The sequence below is a fragment of the Panthera onca genome, chromosome C2 (assembly GCF_046562875.1).
Source record: "Panthera onca isolate mPanOnc1 chromosome C2, mPanOnc1 haplotype 2, whole genome shotgun sequence".
Taxonomy (NCBI): domain Eukaryota; kingdom Metazoa; phylum Chordata; class Mammalia; order Carnivora; family Felidae; genus Panthera; species Panthera onca.
The window spans coordinates 95204031-95224514 of record NC_138347.1 but is presented as its reverse complement, the minus strand read 5'-3'; the positions used below and the strand labels follow the sequence as shown (position 1 = coordinate 95224514).

At 37.1% G+C, this 20484-nt stretch overlaps 1 protein-coding gene and 1 long non-coding RNA gene across 3 annotated transcripts in view; one reads left to right on the top strand and one right to left on the bottom strand.

The window, feature by feature from the left end:
- The window catches only part of LOC132683378 (uncharacterized), a 67771-nt gene extending 50123 nt beyond the window's left edge, over positions 1-17648 (top strand). The window contains exons 2-3 of the long non-coding RNA XR_009612196.3: positions 967-1141; positions 17248-17648. This is a non-coding gene — a long non-coding RNA (uncharacterized LOC132683378). The remainder of the gene's footprint in view (positions 1-966; positions 1142-17247) is intronic.
- The window catches only part of SLC2A2 (solute carrier family 2 member 2), a 31467-nt gene continuing 20830 nt past the window's right edge, over positions 9848-20484 (bottom strand). For both annotated transcript variants that reach the window (XM_060639213.3, XM_078432162.2), the window contains exons 5-11: positions 20302-20417; positions 19031-19193; positions 18337-18524; positions 15651-15755; positions 12187-12288; positions 11277-11480; positions 9848-11193 (exon numbers count right to left, since the gene is read on the bottom strand). In XM_060639213.3, coding sequence (XP_060495196.1) covers positions 10993-11193; positions 11277-11480; positions 12187-12288; positions 15651-15755; positions 18337-18524; positions 19031-19193; positions 20302-20417 — 1079 coding nt within the window. In that variant the 3' untranslated portion in view covers positions 9848-10992. The remainder of the gene's footprint in view (positions 11194-11276; positions 11481-12186; positions 12289-15650; positions 15756-18336; positions 18525-19030; positions 19194-20301; positions 20418-20484) is intronic.

Sequence of the window (20484 nt, the reverse complement as noted above, 5' to 3'; positions counted from 1 at the left end):
CAAGGTCCCTCATGCAGCCCCTTTACAAATTAACCCTGTTCCTTTGCAAATACTATCATAATCTGATTTCTAGCCCTATCCTTTTGTATTCTAGATATTGTGTTCGTGGAATCATAGATTATGTAGCCTTTCGAGTCTTGTTTTGTTTATTTAGCCTATGATATATGAGATTCATCCATGTTGTTGCATGCGTTAAATTAATTAAAGGAGGCCATTAGACTGTAGTGGCTTTAATGCCTTGGCAGCCTATATAAACAGATCAAACAAAACCTAAGCCTGTAAATCCTTCAAGGGTAAGAAATCAAAATCTAAGGATGGTCAATCACAACCAGCCAACTAGGCTTTCCCAAATAAAGCAACCCTATAGCCAATCCAATAATCTTTTGCTTTGTCTCTGTGTCTTTTCCATGAAAGTCTTGCCCCTAGTTCCTCTTGATGGAACACTCCCAGCCACATCTTTTTGACACTGCACAATTCGAATTGATTTTTACTTAAATAAACTCTTAAAATTTTTAATATGCCTCAGTTTAACTTTTAACACATTTTACGCTCATTCTTTCTTTTTTATTGCTGAGTCATATTCTATAGTTTCTCTATCCATTCCTCAGTTAAATGACATTTGAGCATTTCTAGTTTTTGCTGATTATGAAAAAAGCCACTATAAACATTTATGCAGCGTGTGTGTGTGTGTGTGTGTGTGTGTGTGTGTGTGTGTAAACATAAGTTTTTATTTCTTTTGAATAAATGTCTGAGGGTAAGATTGCTGGTTCTTATGTTAAGTATATATTTAACTCTATAAGAAACTGCCAGACTATTTTCCAAAAGGGCTCTACAATTGTGCATTCCAACCAGGAGTGAACAAGAGTTCCAGTTTTTCTGAATCCCCTCCAGCAGTTGGATTATTAAGTAGTTTTCTTGTTATTGATTTCTAGCTTAATTTTGTAATGTTTATTTTTTATTTTTCAGAGAGACAGAGAGAGAGTGTGAGCAGAGGAGGGGCAGAGAGAGAGGGGGACAGAAGATCTGAAGTGGGCTCTGCACTGACAGCAGAGAGCCCGATGTGGGGCTCAAACTCATGAACCACGAGATAGCGACCTGAGCCGAAGTCAGACACTTAACTGAGCCACCCAGTCACCCCCAGGTAAAAATTTTAAAAACAGTTATTTGTGCTTCAAAAAAATCCTGTAATTTAAACAGAATTCATGCCATCGTCACTTTAATTTTACATAGGAGCAAATGATTGAAACTTTAGAAGATTATGTAACCTACCCAGAATGACTCATCTGATAACTTAATAATCAACGCTGAACATTGGAGTGCAGTTGGTTTACTGGGGTAGTCCAGGTACCAATTATCCCCTGGATTCCTGCTCAGGGTGTGAGCTCACCTAGCACTTTCTCTGCTGAAAAAGGACAGTTCATTTGATACAAGCAATCTCAAGTTTTCTACTCTTTGTCCCCAAATATCTCCATATCTTTATTCATTTTTTATTTTTCTCTCACCTTTCTGTCTCCTCCTTTTTAATATCACTACCTGTGATTTTTGTAACAAACTTTCCCACTCTTTGCTTATCCTCCTCTTCCTCTTCCTAAAAGCCTTTCTCTATTTTTCTTTTTCTTTAGTCTATAAACACATTCACACACTTCCCATTATAATAAAACCTGATTGTTTTTCAAATTGCAGACCCATTTCTATTCTTTTTCTCACCATCTATTTCTAAAAGAAGGTTAACTTCCCCACATTTATTTTTATCCTGTTACAAACATAATATACATGCACAATGAAGATAATTTGGACCACACACACACTGTCTGAAATCCTACCACCCAAGGATAACCACTAACCTCTGTTAACATTGTTCTGTATCCTTCTCTCCCTCTCTCCTTCCTCACCCATCTCTCTCTCTTTCTACCCATTTTTACTTTCTTGATCTCTCTCATTTGTCTAAAACATATTGTGTATATAATCTCATCTACTTTTGTGCTATATAGCTTTTTGAAGGTCGATTTAATACTTTAAATTAAAATGTTATTTAATTTTTATAAAAGAATGCATGTCTATGATTCAAAGGTCAATAATAGTACAAAGTTTATATTAAAAATATTTTAAAAACTACAAAACATAGTTTCTTGCCCCATTCTTCTCCACCCACAAATCTCCTTGTAGATGAACACTTGAAAAGTTTTTAAATATCCCTTAGAGCTTTAATGTTCATGTTCTAATTCATGTGCTATATTGTTCAGGGTCCCAGCAGAAAAAGAGATGATTAAAGAAGTTTAATGAAGAGATGATTTACAAAGGAGGAGGGATGGTAAAGCACCGGGACTTGTATTAGTGGAACTAATAATAGTAGGACGCCATTACCAACTCTAGGATTTAGAGGGGCAATGCCAGAGCAATGATTACCAGACAACAGTAAGAACAGTAGCTGGAGGAGAGGGCCCACCTTGCAGGATCTGTGACCATAGGTGGAAGAATGCAGACACTGCCCAGCCAAGGGTGGGCAGGTGGAAGCTGCAGGAACCAATAGTCTGCTTTCTACTGCTTCTGTCCTCCCATTTCCCCCAGTACGTCCCATTAAGCAAATCCAACTAGAAGCTAAAGATAAGGAACCCAGATGAGCAATGGTGTGAAGAGACCAGTCTCCTGAGGCACAGGTTAGAAAGGGTTACAACAGATCTGCAAGAGCACAGGGAAAATTACCAGCACTTGGCTTATGCTAATATTTTTTTGCTTTATGGATTTATGTGTTGACAACTTACTATGATAATAATTGAGCTTTTTTTCCTCACACTTGCTCACCTTCTCTGTCCATATGCCTTGTGATGTAGTACCTTGTAAATTTAACTTGGAAACAAAAATTGTAACAATATCCAGTTTTACATAATTATGGAAGCAATTATTCACTGCCAAGCCAAATAGTGTACTATGATGTTTCCTTTTTATGCCATTCCCTACCCTACTCTCTTTCCAGGAATTCATAATTGCCCCATATCTTCATTTTTTAGTTTTCTATGTGTTTGTCACTTTTTTCCCTTAGTGTTCCAAATTTTTCTTCATATGGCCAAATGCATCAGAGAATCTTCCGGTTTTATTTTCCCCCAGAATGTTCTTTTCCTTACTTCACTTTGAATGAGTTGCTTTCTTGACCCTGATGCTAGCTGTCCACCCATGACTTTTGTCCTGAGATTTATCTTTCTTTCTTCTCTTTTGCTGAATTCCACGTCTTACTCTTTCTCTTGGTTTTCTTCTTTGTTTTGTAGACTACACCATCTATGTGTTTCATGAGAGAAGGTGCAGAAAAAATAATATTTTGAGTCGTGCATTTCTGGAAATATCTTTATTTTACTTTCTCACTCAATGGGTAATATGTCTGGGGATGGAATTCTAGGTTGAAAATCATTGTCCTTCAGAATTTTACAGGCCTTGCTCCACAGCCTTTTAGCTTCCATAGTTGCTGTTCACATATCACATGCTGTTATGACTCTTGTTCCTTTGTGTGTGACCTGTATTTCCCTTCCAGATGCTTTAATATGTACTCAATCTCTGGTGTTTGGAAATTTCATGGTGAAATTTTGGGTTTTGTTCATTGTATTTGACACAAAATGAACAATCTCATCTTGTATTTCAGCTCAGCAAATTTTCAGTATAAGGTATCTTTAATAAGTTTTTCCCTCTATTTTGTTTTTTCCTCTTTTGAACTCCTGTTGTTTGGAGTCTGTATCATCTGATTCCCTAAGTTTTATTCTGCACCCTGCTCCAACCCCAACATTTAGTTCCTGAATAACTTGTAATAATTGTTTTCAAAGTTTCATGTTTTAGCTCTATTATGGGCCAAAATATACACTTTTGTGCCCAATAACGTGCCTACTGTGCATTAAGCCAGTTCTTCTTTTCAAATACCTCTTTCATAATCAACCTTCTCAATAGATCCCAACTCTCACTATGTTGCATTGTCCCAGAGTGTTAAGATTTTAGAGGTGCCAAACAAAAAAATATTTGGGAATAATTTTTAGTTATGAAGCCTACCTTAATTAAGGTGGCATAAGAAATAGTATATTTTGGCCCAAGTTAGAATATTTTGAATTCAGGCTTTGTAGGACAAGATAATGACCACTTTTGTTTAGCAGAACTTACCTAATTATTTTCAAAGTGTATTGCTCCTGAGGGAATGACCCATAAAAGTAAAGAAAGTAAAACATCTGTGAGAAATGCCGGAGACAGACTTAATGGCAAGTATCCATGCCTAATCTCTATTTACCTGTGGAAGTACTGGAATTCAAACATGAGATGGCTGTCACAGGAAAAAGTATGAAAGTACTTATGGGAAGTGAAAAATTAAGTCAAATAGAAAGTAAATCTGATTTGGAAAATTAGTTTGAGAATGAAAATTGAAATTTGCCCATTAGGTTATGTTAGATATTTTCTGTGAGTTGAACAAGCTCATAAGCCAAATCCAAGTTCTAATGGTTTGATGTATATAAGGCATGTGACAAAACAGAGAAATTTTGTTATATATGTGAAAATATGTAAAATTAGTATTTCAATTCTCCTAACCCTTTCTCAGTATATCAGATTAAGCAAGTTGCCTTTAAGTGAAAGATTCAATGGTATTAATAGTCTTTTGTTAAAACCTTTTTGGTTTTACTGCCCACAAACTAAATGAGGAATGATTGTAACAACTGGATAACAAATCCTTCCACAATATAATTTGTTTGATTTCAACAAAATTAAAGAATGTTCAACTAAGCTGTTAGCTGGTTATTAAAATTTCTTTTTGTGATCAATTTTTATGTGCTTTTTGGCTATAATTTGGAAATAGTTTATGGAATAAATGTTCTATTCCTATATTATTATTTATGAAAACAAGATTTTAATATATCAGTAATAACAGAGTAATAACAGTATTTATGCTGATCACTTTAATTTTAGCTGTATGAAATATCCATCCATTAATATTTAACTGATTGAAAAATAACTCCTGCTTTTCACTGAGATGAAATTTAAATTAATGATTTTAAAAATTAGTAATTCTATCAAAATCTGCAACACAGGTTTTTTTTTTTTTCATCATTTGTGTACCACTAACAACAATAAATGTTAGCACAATCCAGAAAAAAATGTTAAACGTTTGGACCTTTATAGACATGGAACATTTTTTTTCTTTTTAAATTTTATTTAAATTCTAGTTAGTTAACTTTCAGTGCAATATTGGTTTGAGTGATTCATCTCTTACATATAACACCTGGTGCTCAGTATAACAAGTGCCCTCCTTAATACCCATAATCCATCTAGCTCACCCCCCATCCACCTGTCTCCATCAACCCTCAGTTTGTTCTCTATCATGAAGAGTCTCTTATGGTTTGTTTCCCCCCTCTCTCTCTTTTTCCCATTCCCATGTGTTCATCTGTTTTGTTTCCTAAATTCCACATATGAGTGAAATAATATGGCATCTGCCTTTCTTTAACTGACTTGTACACTCTAGCTCCATCCATGTCCTTGCAAATGTTAAGATTCCAATTTTTTCATGGCTGAGTAATATTTCATTGTGTGTGTGTGTGTGTGTGTGTGTATACATATATATATATATATATATGTATATATATATATATATATATATATGTATATATATGTATACATATATACACCACATATTCTTTATCCATTCATCAGTTGGACACTTGGGCTTTTTCCATAGACATGGGACATTTTTGAACATAAAAATTCAAATTATAGATATTTTTGTTGCAGAAACTCACAATAGAATCATCAGAGTTATTTTAAAGCATACAAATTTATTATTTGGGATGAAATTCTTTGGAGGAAATGAGGAAATATGAGAATAGAGAAGAATGCAGTAAAATTTCCAACTGTTAATATATATGTATATATATGTATGTATGTATGTATGTATGTATATTTTAGAGAGAGAGAGGGTGTGCCTGAATGTGCATGGAGCAGAGCGGCAGAGAGAGAACCTTAAGCAGTTTCCACACTCAGCATGGAGCCCGATGCCAGGCTTGACCCCATGTCCCTGGGATAATGACCTGAGCTGAAATCAAGAGTCAGACACTCCACTGACTGAGCCACCCAGGCACCCCACATGTATGTGTATACATATATTTTAATGGTTGTGGTAACCAATTACTATGGTATTTAAATTCCATTGGATAAATAGAGGAAAGAAATTTTTTAAAAATTGTTTTTAAGTTTCTTTATACTGAGAGAGAGACAGAGAGAGCAAGTGGGGGAGGGGCAGAGAGAGAGGGAGAAAGAGAATCCCAAGCAGGCTTTGCACTGTCAGCCCAGAGCCTGATGCGGGGCTTGAACTGTGAGATCATGACTTGAGCTGAAATCAAGAGTCTGATACTTAGCCAACGGAGCCACCCAGGTACCCTAAGCAGAACAATTTTTAAATATCAATATATACTATATTTAAAAAAATTACATCCTTTGCAGCTATTTAAACAAAACTTTTATATGTCAACTTAAAAATGTAGTAACCACTGTAGTTGTTTTCTATTTTCTCCTTTTTACTGTATTTGTTTTCAATTTTTATCCCTTTTATGAGAATGCAAGTAATTGAGGATATGGACCTTTTTTTCCAAGTTTTGTGTCTTACACAAAATTTTAACAAAGTGTCTTATTCATAGTGACAGCTCAACTAAATATTTACTGAATAAAATTATTTTTATTTTATCAAAGGGAGTTATTTATTTCTCTTCAATTATTTTTACCTAGCCTTCAGGTTAGTTTTTCCTACCAATGATAATAGAAACAACTGCCTGGCGGAAATAAAATTTAGATTTAAAAAGTAACTCACAGGGGTGCCTGGGTGACTCAGCCGGTTGAGTGGACTCTTGATTTCAGCTTGGGTCAGGGTCCCAGTGTTGTGGGATTGAGCCCTGCATCGGACTCCATGCTGAGTATGGACCTACTTAAGATTCTCTCTCTCTCTCTCTCTCTCTCTCTCTCTCTGCCTCCACCCCAGCTTGTGTGCTCTCTAAAAAACTAAAATAAAAAAATAAATAAATGAAAAAAAGTAACTCACATATTATCTTTAAAATGAGAATAGGAACAATATTGTGAGAAGGAAACAGGATATACAGAAAAACCAATATTTATTTTCTTAAATGTAGTTATTTTTAATATAAAAGGAAGCAACACTAAGCATTCAGAAATGTATTTATTGACATAAAACTCTAGTGGATATATACCCCTAACTACAACAAGTCTCTTTTCACTATGATTCTTTCTAATGTGCACCAAATTAGAAAGCAGTAAAAACACCAGCAGATGGCTGGAGTGGTCATGGATGGAATTATAAAGAAAAATATATATTCTTTTATCCTTTACTCAACACCTCTGCTTAGGACACCCATAAACACAAGATATCGCCTAATGTTGCCTTATTTCCTGCATGTGTTTGTTTTAATAAGCTAGCCAGAAGTAGCTTATGCATGCACACAGGTTTACGTGTACATACAACACTTTTGCAATTTTTGAGGTTTACCAAGAAGGTTTGGTCTTGTCCTGTGATTATAATCTTGTTGAATTACATTTAAATAGACAGCATTTTACTGTGTACTTGGTATTATCCAAGACATAATATTACAGTGACCTCTTAAAAAATAACATAACTTAGGCAAAATCAAACTTTAAAAATACAATAAAAACTCATAACCAACTTAGAAATGTTGTTTGGGTTTAGGAATTAGAATAGCCTAATATCTCCCCTAATTTTTACCATTCCCCTGTCATTGTAAGATTGTTGCTTGAAGTAAGAAAATATTATCTTGAATTTATAAAATTTCTTATATTCAAAAGATACATTTGGGGGAAAACTTTAAAAAAAGAAAGGAAAAATTTGGAACTATCTTGTATATGACAAACTTTTATCTTAGCAGTATCTTTATGAATACTAATTCTAGGTAACATTTATTGAGCACCTCCTGTGTAGCAGGAACTCTACTACAATGCTCACAGCTCTCTGAGGTAGGTGATACTGCTGTGCCCATTTTACAAGAGAGGCCTCCACGTTAAGGTTCATGCATGGCAAAAGGCACAGATGGGAATATTCATACCCTGGTCTTCCTGAACTGCTTATTAGACTGTGAGCTCCTGGAGGAGGAGGCGGGCAGTGTCTTAGTGTATCTCAGCCCCATCACAGTGTTGACTGCATAGAGAAGAAAGTTAGAGAAGTCCCTTTCACTGAGGTGATGGCAGTGGGCAATAGCTAGGTGAGTGGCCAGACCAAGAATTGCAATCATGCTTCTAACAGGCTAAGAGAAAAGTCACATTTGTTAGGACGTTAGGGTATGAAAACACTTCCACAAACGTCATAGACTACTATGAAAATTAAATGTTCAAACTCATAGCTAATTCCCTTGGATTCTATCTAATTAATCAGGGCCAATTTTAGTATTTGTTATGAGGTATTCCATTGAAGGAAGACCTAGGAGTTTCTATTATGTGAAGCTAGTTCCTTTGTCCGGCTACAACGCTTTTACTGCTCATTACTTGACATTAAGGTTTCTTTTCAACACACTTGTATCTCTGCAAGGAAAAAAATAAGGAAGGGAAACATTGTAAATTACTTCAGTTTCTCTGAGGCAGAAAACTTCAGGCTCTGAATTTCTGGTGTTTATGTGTCAGTTGAAATAACCAATTAGAAGTTAAAAGTGATCTTTTGGGGGGCGCCTGGGTGGCTCAGTCGGTTAAGTGGCCGACTTCGGCTCAGGTCATGATCTCCCGGTCCGTGAGTTCGAGCCCCGCGTCGGGCTCTGTGTTGACAGCTCAGAGCCTGGAGCCTGTTTCAGATTCTGTGTCTCCCTCTCTCTGACCCTCCCCGTTCATGCTCTGTCTCTCTCTGTCTCAAAAATAAATAAACGTTAAAAAAAAAATTAAAAAAAAAAAGTGATCTTTTGGGTTCTTCATTTAAACTTAACTTTTCTTAGTAAATGAGATCAGGAATAGCAATTTGATTAAATCACACTCATCACCTAGAAAAATGTTAAATTTCTTTATCAGTGTAACTTTGGGCTTCTCAAAGACCACCAACAAGAGGACAGACAAGAGCCACACAAGAGCCATTCCCCTGATCCTGCCCTGTTCAGAGTCCCGATATTTTTACCTAGATTCACAAGTTAGTACAAAAATCTTCTGAAATATTTAAGCTCTCTTTAACTGTATCCTGAAGTCTTAAGTAAAAATAATTTATTCCAAATTGGTCCAAAGGGAATAAAAAGCAAAGTGAAAAGAAATAATTTTATGTTGTTTGGACTGCCAAATTATGTAAAAAGTAAACAACTTAGGGAAAAAAACCAAAACCAAAAAACTAGTGTTCTGCATTTTTTTTCCCTCCACTCATAAAAAGTACTTTAAAAAAGTGCCTTTCTTTTAAGCACATTAAAGCAAACATTGAAAGGATTGACTCAGTACTCCACTTTGTGGGGAAAACAGCCTGGAGATATTTTAGCTGCCTGCTAAGCCTTTGGTATCCATCAGAACTGTATTTCCATAGTTGTAAAACTGACTGTAAGTGAAAGTCTGTTTAATCATCTGTGTATTTCCAATTTGCCTACATAGGTAAAAGCACTTAGGACAGTGCCTGGCACATAGATAGTACATAGTAAATGTTAGCAATAGTAATAGAATAGCTGAGATAGCATCCATAGATTGCCATGACAAAGAAGAAACATCAAAAGGGATGATCATCTAACCAGAAATGTAAATAGGGACTTCGATGAAGTCTGGAACTGAACATTCAGGAAGTTTCAGAAGCCCCCATTCAGGAATCCTCCAACCTCCTCTTTCACCTTGTCTTGAAACATAATTCAGAAAATCCTTTTTAACAAACAGAGCAAACCTTTATTTCAAATTTCCCTTAGGCTACTGTAACTTACTTAGCATTTGAGGAGATACAAAAATGCCCAACTTAATCACTATTTGGATGTATTTTATAAAAACACAGCTCAGAAAACCAGGCTGTGTTCAATATTAAAAGCAAACCAAAATATAGCTCCAAGGATTGAACCAGCAAAGAATTAACATAGTTTATAATAGTTAGTAATATTAACTGATAACCCAGGCTACATGACCAGTAAACTCTTTTCAAGTGTTTAATCTTACAAAAAATCAAGCCAAGGAACTAATGTTTTTCCCTGAGTTCTGAAAGATTTGGTAAGCCTACCAAAAATAAAAGTTTTTCTTTACGCACATATCTTAATATATTCACAAACCATTCCACATGACAATACAGACAAAATAAAACATTAAACAATATAAATTCAATATGCAAGAAAAAAAGCTGAGTGGGAGAAAAGGAAAAGTTATCAATTTTAACACGGACCTTATTTCCACTAGCCAAATCTTTAGTATGAGGTCCATAGGTAAGAAAATTCCAACATAATCATATGCAAATATGTAACTTAGTTGCATCTTCAGGTTTCTAGCTACACACTTAATGAAGCATTAAAGTGATATATTGAAACAGCTTTCATTTCAGGAGAACCTTGTTATAAAAAATAGAACGGGGGAATACCTGAGTGGCTAAGTCAGTTAAGCATCCAACTCTTGATTTTGGCTCACGTCACAATTTCACAGTTGTGAGATTGAGCCCCACGCTGGGCTCCGTGCTGAGTGCAGAGCCTGCTTAAGATTCTCTTTCTTCCCCTCCCCAGCACCCCCTCTTAAAAAAAAAAAAGAGTAGAGCTAGCAACATTAGAATGTACTTGCCCTTTGGGAGAGCAAAATGAGCTAGACTTTTGGTTTACTTAATTACAGAGTCTTACTATCAAAAATAGATGCTCTAACTTAAAAAAAAATACGTTTTTTGGTAATATTTGATGACATTACTGAGAAGAACCCAGAAACGTTCTCTAAAAAAGAAAACAATCCTTCAAGATGTAGATATAACATTCTCAAAGAACTGTCATTTAAAAACACACAACCTCCTTTCTATTCCTTTTCATGTCCCAAATCAGATAATCTTTACACAGTCTCTGAGGCTCCAAGGAATTCCATTTCCACGGCGGCTTTGGGCGCTTGGGCTGAGCCACTCTTCTTTCGGAATTCTGCCGCGATTTCCTCAAAGGACTTTCCTTTGGTTTCCGGAACTTTGAAAAATGTAAACAGAGTAAAGGCCAGGACCACTCCAGCGAAGAGGAAAAACACATAAGGTCCACAGAACTTCTGCACAGAGAACAAATAGAGTTCCAGTTAGCCGTCGTTCTACTCCACTGTTCAGCAAATCTGCACAATATTAGGCTGCTTACCGCAACGTACTGGAAACACAGAGCTACAATGAAATTGCAGGTCCAGTTGCTGAATGCAGCTATTGCTAAAGCAGCAGGCCGCGGTCCTTGACTAAAGAACTCCGCCACCATGAACCAGGGGATGGGGCCTGGCCCAATTTCAAAGAAACCGACAAAGAGGAAGATGGCTACCATGCTCACGTAACTCATCCAAGCCAACTTATTCTGAGGAATAAACAAAAACAACAAAAAGAGTGGAACTGGGATTATTGGCAGCTTCTTCCTTTAAGTAGGCTCTCATTGAGTTCAGAGGTGACATAGCCCTCTTCTAGATATGTTTATGTGCAAATAACTACAAATTATTCTAGTCTGACACAAGTTTATTCTAGTCTGAGTCGTGCTTAAATCTTTTGAACTCTGTTATAGGAAATCCTCGGGATTAGGACTCTATATGACTCTCAGTCACTCTTTTCCTGTGAAAGAGGCAAGGCAAGAATCTATTGACCTTCTCTCCTATTCATATCAATGTTGCCAGATGGAGTGCATTACCCTCCATGAAGTGGTGGATGAGTGTGCTAGGTTGGAGAGGTCCTGGGACTTGCCCTAGGTCACACAGGTAGCCAAATGGCAGAGCCAGTGTTAGAACCCGATTGGGGTTGACCCCAGAGACTATGCTCTGACCATTTTGCGACACTGCCTCCCTTGGTAACAAGTGCAATAATAAATTGCAAGTAATGTGATGTTGAAGTCTTTAAACCTAAAACACTAGTTCCCTTTTTCTTTACATTCCTCCTTTGCATTATATGCTGTTCCTCTGGCTTTATCTCCTAAGTCAATCTCAAATGTTTTGACATGCAAAACACTTTGACCTGGAGCATAGAAGTGCTATCATATGGTAACCAAAAATCTCAGGACCAAAATCTACACTTACCAGTAGTATAAGTCCCACGGACATGAAGATAGCACAGACAAACATCCCACTCATTCCTATTAGAAACAGAGAGCGTCGCCCTGCCTTCTCCACAAGGAATACCTAGGAAGGTTTCAAAACATACTGAATTAAATGGTTTTTATGGCCAAAGAGGTCGTTTTAATTTATACAGCTGGAAACAGGAAGTTCTGTAATCCCATTTTTACAGATGTGGAACTGAGTGGGGGTAGTGACTCTTGCCTGAGGTGGCAGAACTGGTCTCAGTGAGCAGAAGTAATTAACAGATACCAGCTTCACTCAGTCACATTGCTTTCAACAGGCAATTCTGGAGAAAGAGCCATGGCCTTACCATCACTCTACAATTATCACTTGAGTACAGTATTAAGAGGCTGTACCTCTCGGATCTCTTCCAGTAGATTTCTTATACATTTAAAATGACTCTACATAAAAAATGACATTAACTTATCTTTTGATAATTATCCTGTTACAAGTACAAGGTTTTGTGCACTGCAGACACCTGAAATCATGTAACTGTTGGGTTGCCAACCATTCTTATCCAACTTTCTCACTGCTAATAAAGTCAAATTATGGCCATTCACGTGGCAACTCACAGAATTTGATCACTTTACCAATTAGTCAGATCTGCATTTTTCTGGTGTCCCTAAATGTATTTGGTGCTGGAAGTGAATTATCTATTTGAAAAGATAAGACTTCAAAGCAAAAGCTTTAAGTGCTTTCTTATCCTAATTCAGGAGATGTGTCATTGATACCTTTGTGTCTGTGGACCTTTGCAATTAATGGTTAAGATTTACAATTAGCCAAGACCAATATTTGTTAAATAGACTCTTCTTCTTGGAATACTGCCAAGGTTGGTGAATCACACACAAAAAACTATGCCATAATTTCTCACTTCGATGACTAAATTGGCTCAGCTCATAAATCTATCAGGAAATCTATAGCAATCCAATACCCTTGAGCTCTGGCTCTGAAAATATCTGAGAAACATTTGTTTTCACCTATAGCAAAAACCCCTTTCATTTCAGAGGCATTGCATCTTCAGGTTTCAAATCACTTCAGGGTGATGAGCAAAGAGCCCACGTTTACTGTTGAAAAGGTAATAGGAGAAACAAATCTTTTCCAAGTTCATAACATTTCTCTGTGTAATTTGATTCTGTCAGTATGACTTTCCAAGTTGACTTGATGACACCAAGTCAAAGCTATCAAGAAAATAGAAGCATTTCTTCAAGAATGAGGGCTTTTACTATGTTTCTGCTGTTTCTGAACAATTATTACTAATAGGATAATAAATTCTAAAACCACATGCCTTGGAAACTGAGTTGGACTCATTTCTTGAGGCTAGGTGAGCACTTGGGGAGGAGTGTGGCCCAGGGTGAGACTTGGTCAGGGGTTAGAGATGTTTGCCTAACCAGAACCCTTGTCTTTGCCCAAGACAATGTGTGTCACACAGGTTCTGGATGCCTCCTTGGAGTTTAGTAGCCACTGCTTCTCCTCTAGATCCATCTGTCTCCCCATTCCCTCCCCAATTCTTCCTGTTTTGTTTTCTCTCAACATTATAGGCCCTCTTCTCCCGGCCCATTAGTGTGGAAGAAAATATGGAATGTGGAAGCATAATTCAGCATGGGGTTAGGAAAATCTTTCTTTTCCCAAATACTCATTCAAGAGAAAAAAATTGTTTGATTATGTCCCTTCCAAGTCAATGAAACATTAATATCCTATCAGTGCATATTCCTACGTGCATATCTGTATTTGAAAGGATACACATTGGTTAATTTGGGGGAGAGGAATTGGGTGACTTAGGGACTATCCTTTTTGTACTTTTTCTGCCTTAAAACAACTTTCCAAAAATACATGTAATTAAAAAATTTAGCCCTGGAGGGTTAATTAGGTAGCTGATTAGAGCTTATTTTTAAAATTATGTCACTAATCTGTTCAAAATCTTTCACAGAATAAAAGGATAAACTCTCAGAGGGTATATTCAGAATAGTGAGGATACTTTTCAAGGCAACAAGCAACTCCTCCTATTCCAACTGGATTGGTGGGGAGGGGGGACAAAAATGAAATTCTGCAGCAGTTTCCTTTTTAGTCATTTAGACTTTTGGTTACTCAATTTTGACAACCTGATGCTTTACATAGCAAATCCTGTTACATATAAAATGTTTTAAGCATAATCTCTATATTAAAAAAAATATTTTGAAGTGGGGCTTGTAACAAACATAGCTCAGGAGACAGAAGATTGTGAGTAGTCTCTTGGATCACATCCCAGTAGGAGACCTTCATCGATTTCAAGTGGCCTTTTGGCTTGAACAGGCATTATCATGAAAGGCATGTCTACAGAACTGCTGGTATTTCCTTGTTATCTGTTCTCTTTCCTCTTTCCAAGGTCCAGCACTGTTTAATGTAGTCTGGACAAATCTGTTTTTTGATCTAGGTAACCGGGCTGTAATTTATTGACCATTCTAAGGTAATAGTTAAAAGTCCATGAGCAGAGAAAGAAAAACAACTGACTAAAGTATATTGAGTACAGACAGCATTGTGACCAACATTGAAAAGCATGAACTTTTTGAATATCCTGCATTTGAAGATAAAAATAAGCCCAATTGTCCTCATCTTAGAATGAATTACATGAGTTGGGAAGTTTGGGGAGTTTTTTGTTGTTTATTTACATTAATTCTTCAATTGTTTATGTTAAATATCATTGTCAAGATACTGAATCAGTCCTTATATAATGTACTTGGTCTTAAGTGGACTATATCACTTTTTCCCCTTGTCAGAAAAAAATAATAATAACATTTCAAAAATAGTGACATTTCAAGTTATACCACTTCTACTTTGTCTCTCATAATATCACAGACTTTTATGCATCACCTCATCACCGGAAGTTATGGCCTTGTGAGCTCTCTGGAAACTCTGCCCAATAGCCAAATATCGTAGGAATTTGCTGAGGCTGTTTAATTCTGTTACAGACAGATATATCTATTGCAGAAGACCTTTTTTTTTTTTTTTTTTTTTTTTTTTTTTAAGTATTTTCCCCAGGGCATCAGGATAAAAGAAAGAATTTCAACCACGGAAAGAGAAGAGCCCAGGTAAAAGACCCGATATTGATAGAAATGACAGACTGTCACCAATCCCGATAGATTTAAGTACAGAGCAAAGGAGGACTCCAGGTGTTTTTACAAGGAGGAAGTCCTCTGTCCCCCAAGTGAGTTATTAATTCACAAATGAGTGACTAACTGGCATCCCTACTCTGGGGATAACCAGTGATCCACGTGCTCGGTTATACTTGGTGGGTCATTATTTGCAGAAAGGACTCTTCTTGTGACTCACTTGGTTCTCTACATCTATAGAACAATAAGTGATTGGTCACTTTTGGATTACAAGGTTCTCCCCTCTCCCATTTCTGAACTGAGAAACAAGCAGCATACTTATCTAGGGTATGAACTCACAGAGAGAGCAGTGAAAACCATGTTGACGGCACCAACTCCAATGGTTGCATAAACAGGTTGGCTGATTCCAGCAGTCTGAAAAATGCTGGTTGAGTAGTAAAAGATCTGTAAAGTAATAACAGTTTAGCCTTAATCAAGAATCCTGGCACTAATGGCTTGAAAGCAAGAAATATTTTAAGTTGTTTAGTTTTAGTTGTTTCTATGGAACCATGGTCCCTACAATGCCCTAAAGATTTTGTCTGTCCTCTCCTTCTGGGCGATGAGAAGCCACTATCAATCTTTAGTATTTAAAACTCCTGATTGCGATGAGAAGCCACTATCAATCTTTAGTATTTAAAACTCCTGATTGCTTAAAGTTCTCTTTAAATTTAGCTGAAAACTCTGAATCTGCATTTTCTTTTTATATGTACTTAAAATTTTAAACTTTTTGTTAAGGTATAAAATACATACAAAAAATGTACACATAGCATAAGTATACAGATCAATTAATTTTCACAAACTGAACACACCTGTGTAAGCAGCACACAGATAAAGATATAAATCATGTCTAGTCCTCCAGAAGCTCCCAGAATGTCCCCCTATTCTCCCAAGGAAATGCTTCAACTTCTAACATCATGATAAATTTCACCTAGTCTTGTACTTGCCATAACTGGAATCACACTGTGTGAATTATTTGTTATCTGGCTTCAACATTACCTTTGTGAGGATCATCCATATGGTTATGTGTGCTTGTACAGTGTTGATTATCATTGCTTACTATTTTGTTGTATTAATATACCACTATTTATTACCCAGTCTACTACTGATGGGTATTTAGGTAGTTGTCATTGGTGATTACGAAGGGTGCTGTTGTGAACGTTCTAGTATAATCCTTTTGGTGAAAGACGTACATATTTATGCCTGGGGATAGAATTGCTGGACCATAGTGTATGCATGTGCTCACCTTTACAGATACTGGCAAACAATTTTCCAACTGACACTCTCACCCATGTGTGTAAGAATTCTGGTTGCTACCACGTTTAATCCAACATTTTTCACTAATCCTCAGTGGACATGGAGAAATCTTCACAATCTCTCTAATAGCCTTTCTTATTAATTATGTTTTTATGTTTATAGTGGTCTTGTTTAGGCCATTCTGTCATTCTGTCATCTTCTTTCACTGCTTCCCTGGTTAACCTGTCCTGCTGGCTGGCACCTCTTCTGCAGGTGGGGCTGATAGAGGAGAACTGTACCCACTGTGTTCAGTGAGGAGCAGCTTACAGCACACTAGACACTATCCCACATTTGTAGGCTGCCCAACAGCTTCGGCTCACATTTCCTGGATGCCTCTAAGTCAGGCATGGGGATAGTAACTAAAGCAGGAAGGTTTGGAGAGATTAAGTATTGCGCCTCTGGATATATACAGGCAGAACTGAGAGAAAGCCTACAAAATTGGTCTCCAAACCCCAAAGGTTTATGGAGTATTAGATTAAAATGAACATCACTGACCCCTTAAAGGAGAACAGAGATGACAGAAGAGCAGTATTCAGCTTGTTGAGTGAGGTTCAGGCCTCCTTTTCTTCAACTGATGAGAATTACTATCTTTCCTTCTTCCAAGGATCTGCCCATCCATCGGTCACCCTCAAAGTGTCCCCTGTGGATCTGTGATTGGCTCATTAAAAAGGAAACCCAAACAGCATTTTTAAAAGCAATAAAAGGGGTAAGTGATTTTCTGTATCTCGTTTTTTTAACAAATGCTTAATTATTTTCTTCTAGTAGTTAATTGCCAGTAGAATAATTTTAGTTTGCATAATGCAATGATTTCAGTTCAAAACCTAAAAGCTAGCTAGTTTAATATTCAGTATGTTTTTCAATCATGTCTTATCTACTACCCTCACTCACCCATATCATATCAGTTCACTCTATTGTTTATTTTGTATGCTGTCTCGATAAATAGAGTGAAAGTTTCTTGGATGGCAGGAAATTTCTTTGCACCTGGCTACCTGGTATACTTCATTTAAATAGGAACCATTTAAAAGGGAACCTTCATTTAAAAGGGAACCACGGACTCCTTTTTCCTAAGCCATCAGAAATCCTAAATTTGGTTCTCAAGTCTAGAAGCCCCTTGTAATTCAGGTGGTTTTTTTTTTTTTTTTTTCCTCACAATTATTCTCCTTTTCCCTCTTTTGTATTAATTGTGAATTTTGCCTTTAACCTTCCATCTTAGTGGACACACAGAACCAGTGATTGTCGTTGACGTTTAAAAAAATTCTATGCCGGGGCGCCTGGGTGGCGCAGTCGGTTAAGCGTCCGACTTCAGCCAGGTCACGCTCTCACGGTCCGTGAGTTCGAGCCCCGCGTCAGGCTCTGGGCTGATGGCTCAGAGCCTGGAGCCTGTTTCCGATTCTGTGTCTCCCTCTCTCTCTGTCCCTCCCCCGTTCATGCTCTGTCTCTCTCTGTCCCACAAATAAATAAAAAAACGTTGAAAAAAAAAATTAAAAAAAAAAAATAAAAAAATTCTATGCCAATTTTAGAAAGCAGATGAAGCGAAACAAAGAAAATTAATGCTCACTCAGTATATGTTTATTGTAGTGAAACATGTGATGTCAACATTTTAAAATGTCTTTTAGCTATTTAAATTTACATCCTTTTCTTTCCCTATTTCATTCAATTTGCTCTTAGAATTAGGGGGTATTCTAAAACTTACCGCATTGATTCCAGAAAATTGCTGGGCCATGTGCAGCATCAGTGCCACTATAATAGACTGTCGGTAGCTGGAATTGGTGAAGAGCTGAATTATGGAGACTTTTTGTTCACTTGATGCTTCTTCCTTTTCTTTTCTCATCTCAGTGATGTCTTTGGTGACATCATCACTTCCTCTGAGTCTTTTCAAGCCTGTCCCCCCAAATGATCAGGTTGACACAACTCAGGTCAAAACAAAAGTAAATTTACTTTTATTATATTTTTGAAAGAGTTACAGATCTGCATAGCTCTTTCTATTGCTTTACAGCATGGGTGTTGGAAAGTCTTTTTGTTAAATTAAATCCTGTTTTAAAATTTTTAAAAGCACATTTGGTTTTATCTAATGACAAAGAAAACTATGATCTTTATTATCATAGCAGCGTAATGCAAGTAAAGGTCTTTTAGAAACCTCTGGTTGAGTCCAATACCCTGCATGTGGGTTTCCCATTTGGGCTCGAGTGTTTATGGGTTTGAAATGGCATGCATGAGTCATATTGAGGTGATCTTTCACATTGTTTTTATATGTAATCACTGACTTCATTTGGAAAGCTCTGGTACCAATTTGATCAGTAAACATTCATGCTCACTGCTTTTCATTATCTGCTAGTTCCAAAACAATAGGAAGGGAAAAAAAAAAAAAAACCCACCCACAGACTTACTTTTCTTTGCTTTGACTTCCTCATCCAACTTGATGTAAAGGTATCTGGGGCTTTCAGGACAGAAGAGGAGCAGCAGAGACTGGAGGATGGCTGGCAGAGCAGACAAACCAAGCAGGATATGCCACTGCTCATGACTGCCCAAGATGAAGTTGAGGCCGACAATCTGAAGAGGCAGGAGGAAACATAGCAGGTGCACAACATGTTGGGTCTGCTTTCTGCAACTATTTGTTGAAAAAGCACATTGACTGTTTAATAGTATTCCCTGGTGGGGAACCTGGGTGGCTCAGTTCGTGAAGCGTCTGACTTGGGCTCAGGTCACGATCTCAAGGTTTGTGAGTTTGAGCCCTGCATTGGGCTCTGTGCTGACAGCTCAGAGCCTGGAGCCTGCTTCAGATTCTGTGTCTCCCTCTCTCTCTGCCCCTTCCCCACTTGTGCTCGCTCTCTATCTGTCTCTAAAACAGATAAATAAACTTAAAAAAATAGTATTCCCTGACAACTTGGATTCAAGTATGCTCAAACAGAAACTATTAGTATTGTGTCCTACCTTAACTGAATTAGAGACTATTTGTTTTACAAAGAGTTCACTTAGGTTTGTTTTCATTAACTCATATGGGCCATTTAGGATGGGAAACAACCAAACTTTTAAGAACACATTTGACATCTAAAGCAACACCAAAAATCATGTGTAAACTTTGGACATTAAAAAATTTCTTCTTAGATTACCCAGAACTTAAATAAAATGGTATTCCATAGATAGAACAATTATTATAATGGGAACCCGTTTTGTCATTCTTATTGCAGTGGTTTACCCCCTGGATAGTCGTAGGCTAGGGGCTCTGAAGACTCTGAGTCCATGGGATAGAAGGGAAAGATAGAGCTGGCTGAACGAAAAACTGCTATGATAATCATACACATATTAATTTTCCAGGTAAAATGCTCAAAACAAAGGAAACCCAAGCAGTAAAAAAATGTGAAGTTTCCTATTCTTTGAAATCTAAACAGAATAATTTAATTCTAGAATAGCTCCAGAAGTTCAAGATCTGGCATGCTGGGTCATCTCTAGTGCCAATCCTACCAGAGATCCAAGGGGAGAATTGAGGAGTGGTGTCCTAATCATTTCGCTTTGACATAAAAAGCTTAAGTCTCTACACCATCTCTACTCCCGCTGGTGGAACTGGTTTTTTCCTTTGTGTTGGTCTACAGTGAGAGTGGACTGTCAGGGAGGGAGAAGTTGGATAGAGGATGGGTGAAGTAGGGGATCGAGTTTTTACCTGACTAATGAGAATGCCTGTGACAATGGCCAGCTGGTGAAGTGTGCCAAGGGCGCCCCTGAGTGTGGTCGGAGCAATTTCACCAATGTACATTGGAACCAAGCCTGAAATTAGCCCTGCATAAAACATGAACATAAATGTGAATGCAAGTGCAGCTGGGACTATCTCAATAACAGTAATTTG